This window comes from Erpetoichthys calabaricus, chromosome 10 (genome assembly GCF_900747795.2).
Source record: "Erpetoichthys calabaricus chromosome 10, fErpCal1.3, whole genome shotgun sequence".
In the NCBI taxonomy this organism is placed as follows: domain Eukaryota; kingdom Metazoa; phylum Chordata; class Cladistia; order Polypteriformes; family Polypteridae; genus Erpetoichthys; species Erpetoichthys calabaricus.
This window is the reverse complement of record NC_041403.2, coordinates 67,263,562-67,273,101: the sequence shown is the minus strand read 5'-3', so window position 1 is coordinate 67,273,101 and position 9,540 is coordinate 67,263,562. Positions and strand designations below refer to the sequence as shown.

At 36.8% G+C, this 9,540-nt stretch overlaps 1 protein-coding gene across 5 annotated transcripts in view; it reads left to right on the top strand.

Moving 5' to 3' along the window:
• The first annotated feature begins 4,962 nt into the window (after positions 1-4,962).
• Positions 4,963-9,540, top strand: part of prrx1b (paired related homeobox 1b) — a 45,612-nt gene continuing 41,034 nt past the window's right edge. For 2 of the 5 annotated variants that reach the window (XM_028811363.2, XM_028811362.2), the window contains exon 1: positions 4,968-5,633. In XM_028811363.2, coding sequence (XP_028667196.1) covers positions 5,387-5,633 — 247 coding nt within the window. In that variant the 5' untranslated portion in view covers positions 4,968-5,386. Of the gene's footprint in view, positions 5,634-9,540 lie in introns of all 5 variants that reach the window. The other 3 variants (XM_051933239.1, XM_028811364.2, XM_028811361.2) reach the window with 3 other exon arrangements.

Here is a 9,540-nt window from a genome sequence, read left to right as displayed (position 1 = left end):
ACTGCCTGTATTAATCTCTTTGTGTTCTGCAGTAATTCTAAACACTAATTACAAACTGCTTGCGGTGTCCCCACATGAGATCAATCTGCTGTGAATTAAGAACGTATATTTTACCGAGTCCTGTGTGAAATTAATTTAGCCCACATCATTCTATCACATATGTACTACAAGCACCTCTTGTTTAATTTTTATTGTCATTGTGCTAATTTATTCTTGTAACTTTATTCAGCTGCTAGAGTACGTTGTCTATAACTGATTAAAAATAGTGGTGCTGTTTCAGGGAAAATATTTATGGCATAAATGAGAATTAAGTGTACGGCATAAAGAGGGCATGCAATTCTATTTATATTCGCAAAACAATACTTAATTTTCTATTAGTCATCTGACTACCCAATTCAAAGAAGTGTACACACTTCTAGAGCGGGTCTAATAGTCATTTTATTTTTTTGTTTATCGGTGGCTTTTGAAAGCTTATAGTCTCTTTACATCAGATCAATTCCTGTTTATGGAGTCAGAAAAACAGAGTAAGTTAAATACGAAGAAATACAAAGACTGTTGTTTATTAGGACAGAAGTGCATGGGAATTTAAAACCCTGCGTCCTTTTAAACCACCTGCTTGTATGCTTTTAGTATAAATTAAAGAGTGTCACTGTAATCTGTTAATTATTGTCTTCACAAGAATGTTGATTTACGAATAAATGTTAACACGGGGATTTTAGCAACGTGTCATCGGTCATGTATACATCAATAAAATGGCATTGCCGAAGGCTATTTATTATACAATTGTAATATTGAGTATTCGCAACCATTACTAAGTGCTGACCTTCCAAGTCACTTTAAACCAACAGTTCAGGGAATCCTTTTATGTCTCCATGTTGATATCATTCCTTAATTTACAAATATAAATGGAATGTCTCGACACGAGTGTAAAATTAATTCCACTGAAACGGTTTAATTTTTGCCTCCTATATTTTAAATTGTAAATATAAAGCTATAGCTGTCCTTGTATCATTTAATTTTGGCTGAAAGTATAACGGATTTAGAATAAGGCATGCGTTCATCTATCCGTCCGTCCATTCATCCACCAATCCGTTTTCTTACCCGGAGCGCTGTTTGTAGTTTATCTGGAAAGCCTTTATCATCAGAGACACGTGATGAAAACTTAATTATCACACTTTTGATGCTTCACATTGGCGGAACAGTAGATACCAAAGTTGTTTCACGTAATAATAATTTACTCTTATATGAACGTAGATTTATTTGCATACAACATTGCTAGAAATAAGTGAAAATACTGTAGTCAGATGTCCAAATAATGTAAATTAACGGAACGTTAATAATAAATAATGTTTTGCTATCTATCTATCTATCTATCTATCTATCTATCTATCTATCTATCTATCTATCTATCTATCTATCTGCGTTTTTCCTTAGACGTGGTATTGTGGGAAACTTAATAAAAGTAATTGAAAGCAGCCATTCCAATTCCAATTAATTTAATGTTAGGGTTTTTTAAACCTTCATTAAGTCTGCTTATCAGTTGTAATTGAATTCTTCAACTTTATGCCACCTTATCTGCTCTTTCAGCCCTATCACCGGTGTTCACATTATTATTATTATTATTATTATTATTATTATTATTAATAATAATAATAATAATAATAATAATAATAATATTATTATTATTATGTTGAATGCAAAGAAGGCCAGCCTAATGTTGCAAGACAATCTTCTCACAACGCAGGATCGCTCTGATCCAGTTTACACCTATTAAGAAGGGCATTGCATGCAAAGGCCTATTTTTGAAGTCATGGAATTTTCACTGTGTAGACTACGAAATTAACACCCGCAAAACCCCTCACCTTTCATTTATTTTTCAGCAATCGTTTGCTCAGTTTAGATCGGCCAGGAATGTGTAACGAGCTGTGTTTAAATTTTATCAGGAAGACCATCAGTAAAAAGTACTTTTAACAAATGGTTGAAACAACTGCTGAGACAATATTTATAAAAACTATCATGATTTTCTTTTTTACGATACTACACGTGCCATCAAAATTATATCTGAAATGTTTTTCACTTCAGCTTGTCAGCAACTTCTTTCAGAGTGCTCATGAGCACATAACTTATCTCTGTACGAGAGCATCACGCAGCAGACACTGCGCGTCCACACATGAGGAGTCACCGGGGTGGATCCAAGTACTGCTGTTACGCTCTTGTGCCTCCACATCTTGGACACATCTGGCTTTAAACACCTCGTTCGCATCTTTCAGGCGGGACGTTTCAGACTCTCTGTAACTAATAAAGAAATTTGACTTGCAATGGCTCTAGGGGCATTTACTGTATGTATAGGCATTTGAGATATTAAATTGTTTACACAGAATACTGCAGCAGTTTCTAAGAATATAAATACGAATTATTGTATCATCATCATCATTGACATCATCTCTGAAGAGATGTGGAAATGGATCGTTATACTGTATGTAGTAATTATATTTTTTTTAGGAAATTGGAAATTGTTATTTAATTCACATAAGTAACACAAACAAATCACGGCTGAAGGAAGATGACACAGTATTGGCATTTGATCAATAATAATAATAAAAATAATAATAATAAGAAGAAGAAAGACTAGTCAGGTTTTCAGGTGATGACCACCATAATTTAACGTGTAAAACATTTTGCACTTAAAATCTACTCAGCACATTAATGTCCTTGTATTTATCTAGAGTTTGTTTTTATTTTTATAACACATTGTTGAGTAAGGATGGAGATGTCACCATAGGGTACAACTCCTAGCATATGCCTAACACTAAAATGCATAACTTACATACTGTGCGGAGTTAAATCTAATTTTAGTAATTCTCATCGAGTGTATAACATTTATTATTGTCATTTTCTTAAAAAAAAAAACAACTTAAAAATAATAAATTGGGGGCGTCCCTACAATATGCAGTTTTCAGGTAAAGTTTCATTGTTGTTGAAAATGTATGGCCTTATTGTTCCATCGCACGCGTAAAACCAGTCGCCAATGAACACATTCTTTGCAGTGTTACATATACTGTATGTTTTGTACAACTATGTGGTTTCAGTTATATTTGGCCATATTTCTTAATTTACCGGAAGATGTATTGAGTCAGATAATATAAATCACTAAAAAGTAATACCCGCACACATTTTCAAATCATTTTCTCGATTTGTAAAAATATACAGGCGAGTGACTTTTGTATTTCCAGTTCTGTATGTACAGTACTGTATATGTACCTATTTAGCGTAAAAATCGAACGTTAAGGTAGTAAGTAGTGCATGCAAGCTGTCTGGCGCCACTTTTTTACCTTTGAATAGGAATCAAGAAAAAAAAAAGAAATAAAGTAAACTTTCTCCAAACACATGTTGTCAGGGGCCTGAATTTAGGCAGATTTGTAGATGAAAAAGACAGACATATTGTACTGGCACCAATATGGGCGCTTCGACTGAAAGGGGGGAAAGAGATCTGGAGGAAAACTAATGATGAAAAAAATCTCCTCCATCCCAGTGCCTTAATTAAATGCATGGAAAGAGACGAAAAAAACACATCTGGTTTCAATCTGTAGCCCTTTGATGGCATCAAGTGTTCTTTTCCCAGATCAGGGTCTGGAAGCCACGGGCTGTCTATGGCAGCTTGGAGCCCAGACTCCTACCATTACAACACATGGACCCCCTTCTCTCCTGTCGAGACCCCTCACTCAAAAGGCACGCGATCCCCGACGTTTAATACCTTTCATCAAATAGGCCTGGTTTGCTGGAAGAAAAAAGAAAGAAAACGGAGACAAGCGTGTGCTAATTTATGTGCTTGACAGATAGCCTAATTCATTTATAATTATAATGCTTATGCTATTTTACAAATAAAAGTGCAATTCTTCAGGTCTTATCTTACCCTTCCTGTGCAACGAAGCACGGTATTTCTTTAGTTAATTTGAATGGAGAATATTACTAGTAGAATTGTATATGTTGTGACTATTTAGTCTTCTGTTTTGAACAGACACAATTTTTAAATAATTCTGGTTAATTAAATTTTTTTGCATATATGCATTTGTCACAATCAATTTATTTCCTTCCCTTCCTTTATGTCACAGAACAGAATACTCTCCGGTGGTGTCTATGACTAAAATTTATGTGATATTAAGAACTGATCGTATAAGTTCTTGTATACCTACAGGTTGCCTTAAAAAATCTATTCTTTCTGGCCCGGAGCGGAAAGCTGTAGAAACAGCAGGAAACAAGAAAGCTGATTGCATTGGATGTGGAATTTTTCCAACCCTCTCCCTGCAGTTCTTATCAAAACATGCAAATACGATTTTTGCAGGATCTGAAACAAATCGGGGGAGTTAATTCACAATGAAAATAATCACTGCGTTTTACAGGGAGTATCCTGTCAATTTCTCTCTCTCTCTCTCTTTTTTACTATGTTGTTGGATGAATATTACGACTCCTTAAGAACTCCAAGGCTCCTTGCCCAGCACACATGTTGCCAAGTATCCCCTTAATCAATGTCTTGGTGTCGATAGTGCTTGTGCGAGAGTTCTTACACGAACAGATCTAGAGAGGTAGAGAAGAGAAGGGGGAGAGTTGGGGGAGAGGGGGTTGCTAGGACGAACGGTGGGGTCTGTAAAACGTCAGAAACAGCACAAAGACATTGCCACGTAATTACAGACTCATATTAAGTCTATCTAACCTCCCATGGGTCTCAGATTTTCATTTATTCCCCGTAAAGTACCCCCTGCATGCCAGTCTTTGTCTTTTGAAGTACCAAAAGTCCTGCTTGATCTAAACTGAGAAGAATCCGCTTAAAAATCGACCATCCTGCCGCTGTAAGCAAATCAATAGAAAAAGAGGGTGGGGGGAAAGGGAGAGAGAGAGAGAGAGAGTGCGTGAGAGAGAGAGAGAGAGAGAGAGAGAGAGAGAGAGAGAGAGAGAGAGAGAGAGCGCTTGCTCACATGTACATCTGTAAGACATCATCTGGACTCAAAGCTTAGTCATTTATTATGAGTTCACGGGAGTAAGGAAAGGAGAACCGATTTCCTCGAAGATGTTGTTTAAAAGCTCAGACTTGGCGATTTAACATCGATTAAGAAAGCATTAACTTCTGGACTTTGGGACACTTTCGTACATTTTCTACTATTATTGTTCCAGTTCCGTCCCAATATACGTGGACTTCCTACTTTCTGATGTGCATGGCAAGCGCCGTAAGTGTCAACCTCACCGACGTGTGCTGGTGACCGCTTCTCTTTCTTCCGCAACAGCACTGGGCAGAAAAGGGTGAAATTCCGTTTAAAGCAACAGGACCAAGTCGTATTTTGAGGTACGCGTTTATTTTGTGTGCAAGGAATATTTTGGACTTTTTTCAGCTATGACTACTAGTTATGCTCATGTAATGGACAGGCAAGCTTCCATTTCTAGTCGTTTGGAGAGTCCGATTACAGCCAATCTGGAAAATCTACAGGCTAAAAAGAACTTTTCCGTCAGTCACCTGCTGGATCTAGAGGAGGCAGGGGAGATGGTTGGGACGCAGCCGGAGGAAGGCGCCACCGAGGCGGGACGGAGTATGCTGGAGTCCCCGGGTTTGACAAGCGGCAGCGACACCACGCAACAGGAGAGTAAGTTTGTGCTGCGTCGGAGGGTTGGCTTGGCTGGCAGGGCGGAGGGGGATGGCAGTTTCTCCTGCGATTATCACCATAAGGCTCTGTAGATTGTCACATTAACACTAGGATGCTAATTAGACGACGTCAGAAGTTTAAACTCCAGGAAATAAACAAGAGCAGAAGTTCAAAAAGACCCAATATGACTATTATAAGTAGAATCATCCTTATAGCCTTTGTCTTACGGGGAATTTACAAAAGAATCCATTCAGTTATTTTGTTGGGAAATGTGTGGATTGTACACCGCACGCGTCATATAAGGGGGGTCATTTTTTGCAAAAAAATAAAAAATGAATAAGTTCGTTTATTGCAATTAAATTAATCAACATATTATTGACATAAGTAAACCCTTGTTTTAAAGAACTGCAACAGTTTGTTGTGCCTTTTTAGCAGTACTTAACAGGACTGAAAGAAAGAAAGAAAGAAAGAAAGAAAGAAAGAAAGAAAGAAAGAAAGAAAGAAAGAAAGAAAGAAAGAAACTGTAAAATTTAAGGGGATGATTAAACATCTTTACATCAATCTACCTTGTACGTTTTTTGGCGGAAAAGCAGAGAACCCTGGGGAAAACGTACGTATACACCAAGATAGCGTGCAAGCCCCACATGGACAGGGCCTGGGTCCCCTATAAGCGAGTAGAGGAAACCGCTGCAGCGCCGTTTAAACAAAGAAATCAAAATATACAGACTAGCCGGGGTGAAAATAATGGACACATTGCTATGCGAGGGGGAGTGTTAAAGCACAAGCTGTCCCCAATGAAAGGTTAAAAACAAAGAATTGCATTTACGTAATCCATTTGTTAACAAGCTTCACCTCAAAGAAACGGAATAAATTGTAAGGCTGTACTACATAAATTCAATGTGATCGATACAATTTTTCAGTCAAAAATAAAATTATTCACTATTTTTTTACGTATTTAAAGGAAGCACATCGTAATGAGGAACAGCGAAATAAACATCTCGAAAATTTCACGTTTTAAAATGGAACTGCTTTCAGCGACCCACGCAAGGACGTATAGCAGCCGAATTGTGTTAACCGGTTTGTTGGAGTTGTTATAAATTCTTAAAACGATAATGCCGTATCCTTAAGGACACCATCCTACACATATACTTCTCGATTGTAATTAAGCCTCTTTGTTAAACTGCTTCCAAGACGTCTCCAGGACCGGATTAAATGCCCATTTCCACTTTCCTGGCTACTTCTGTTTATGCTTAGAGGTAGATTTCACGGGGTAAAGGACATACGACTTTTTTGCACTGTTGTCAGGTCAGGTAATTAGTATGACACCAACACGTCAATAGCTCTCAGTATAACGCTAGCAGACAAACAAATTACTGATTAACTATTCTTGGATGCCATCTAACTCCCTCTACAAAAGCTTTTCAGATCAGAATCTTTAACCCAAAAAGACTTCAGTTTGCATATTGAAAAGGAGAGATGTTAAAAAAATGAGTTAAACCCCATTCCTCCACATATATTTATTAGTACACACGCGCTACAGCAAGTGTCCGTTTGTAAATATTTAAGCTGTTTTTAATGGTGCCTATCTTAACTCTCAAGAACAATGTTAATTTTTCATCCAAGCAAGCCGTAATTAGTAAGAAGACAGTACTGAGTTTTGATTAGAATGACTGATACAAACCGATGAGAACAAACCGTTACGCGTCGTGCTTAAGTCTTTTAATAAAATGTGAGAGATATTTAACAAACAACAAGACTTCCCTTTGATTTGAATGGTAATAGTGAATGTCACCTGGGGAAGTCAAAGTTGCAGGGCTTTGCGCTCAAAGCCTTTGGACTGAGTTTTGATTCCTGGCCCGGCCGATGTCACTCAGGAGTTTGCACGCTTTCTTGAATGCCTGTTGACTTTCTGTAGAGTTCACAGATTTTTCTTAACATTCCAAAGATGTGCATTCAAAGTAAGCTACATTCTCAGAAATAAAGGTGCCAGGGTGGTTCTACCGAGCGGTGCTATTGGGGCACCATCAGAAAAAAGCTTAATTTATTTAGATCCGTCACAGGTTCCATAAACAGCCATGAGTGATGGTGACAGATAAGTGAAATACCAACAGGCTCTTGTGCATATAGTGGCACGGCCCAAGTTCAGATTTTCTTGACCTGTTAGCATCCTGCTAAACACACTACTATAAATGACATATTCCTGTTTTGTCCACATACTAGGAAGTTTTCAAAGTTCAAAGAATCAATTTGACATGTAAGAGCACGTCCAAAAATAAAAATTGTTCTTTGTCAAACAACGGTTCGAGGAACCACACAGTATGCGAATCTTGAGCCCGGTGCTGCCTTCATTGTCTCTGGATCCGCGCAAGCGCAATCAGAAAAATACGGCTCGAGAAAATGGACGGATTGATGTGGCGCTGCGACTGGTGTTTGTTACTTGCTAAAATTTATTGAAGTTTCTGAAATAAAACACCTTTTAAAATATTTGTCTTAAGGTACAGTACAGTGTATTTAGCAGTAAGTGTTGTACAACGGTTTAAAATGCAGTCAATACATTAACAAAACTGCATTTATATTACTTCTAAGTCAGGGAAATAAACCATATAAGAGAAAAATTTGTAATCCTTTATACCTTAATCTATTATATGAGTGATAATTTTAAAACTACATGCACATGATCAATTTTAACATATACCCACCACAATCTGTAGTATAAAATGTGTTTTAAATGTGAAAAAACCTGTTCATTTAAATTGAATTGTATTTCTGTTCTGTTTTCAGTCATTACTTCATCATATCCAAGGAATAATTTAAACAAACATATTTGATTAAAAAAAAAGAAAGATGATCTTTCTTCTCTCCAACTAATACACCATTGAAGTTCATCACTTTGATAATCTGTCACAGGTTTTTAAATGGGTCAGAATGACTAACGCGCACAGGCAGTCAGAATTCCTCAGTGGAGTCATTTTCACATAATTATTCACTTTACAGTTCAATAATAAAACCCTGAATAATGTCTATTGTAAATAAAAGAAACCCAGAGTGATAATTCAATTAAAGTATCAAGTGCAGTGGCTAGTGTGCAACTCACAGACTGACATTTAAATATCAACAAATAATTCAAAGGTAATCAGACTAAAGCTGAATAATTAAAAGGCCATAAGAGATCACTGTAGTAATACTGTAAACAGTACATAGCCATGCCTGTTAGCTGAGGTACGATGTTGCACGGGTAATAATAAAATTAGGATGTCCTCACATATAATTCTGAAATTAGTGGAAACAGATTGCTTTAATGAATGTGCTGTAAGAAACACATGTAAGCATAAAGATTAAGAAGATGAAGTGCATATGAATATAATTAAGTAAACGCACTTGTGTGGTCACTATTTTGATAACTTTTGAGATAAATCGATTAGTCATGAATGGTGTATTAAAGCCGGAGTCCTCATGGGGCAGAATTAATTGACCACTTAAATTGCAAAGCCAAACAGTATTTTTTCCCCTTGTTAACTCCTAAAGAGAGCAGGAAGACCAGACACCCTAAACAGAGATTTTACTCGGTCTCACAGGAATTTATTAAGTGTGGCCTACTTTTAGCTATGCATTTTAAGTTTGCCCTTTAAAGTATTTAAGAAGAAATAGTGCACATGAAAAGGATTCTTACAGAATTAGAAAAGTAACACTAAAAAAAAAGCTGTTTTTCAGAAATGAGTACCCTTTAACATTAACACACTGGTAATGCAAAATAAACAATGCTCCTGTGTTCATAAATATTACATTTTTTTGCTTTACAGGATAAACAATTTAAGGAAACAACAATTAGGGTTGCTAGTATACAACTTCAAGAGTCCCTATCACTACCTTTATGGAGTCTGCATGTTCTCTTTGTGTCCCCTTGAGA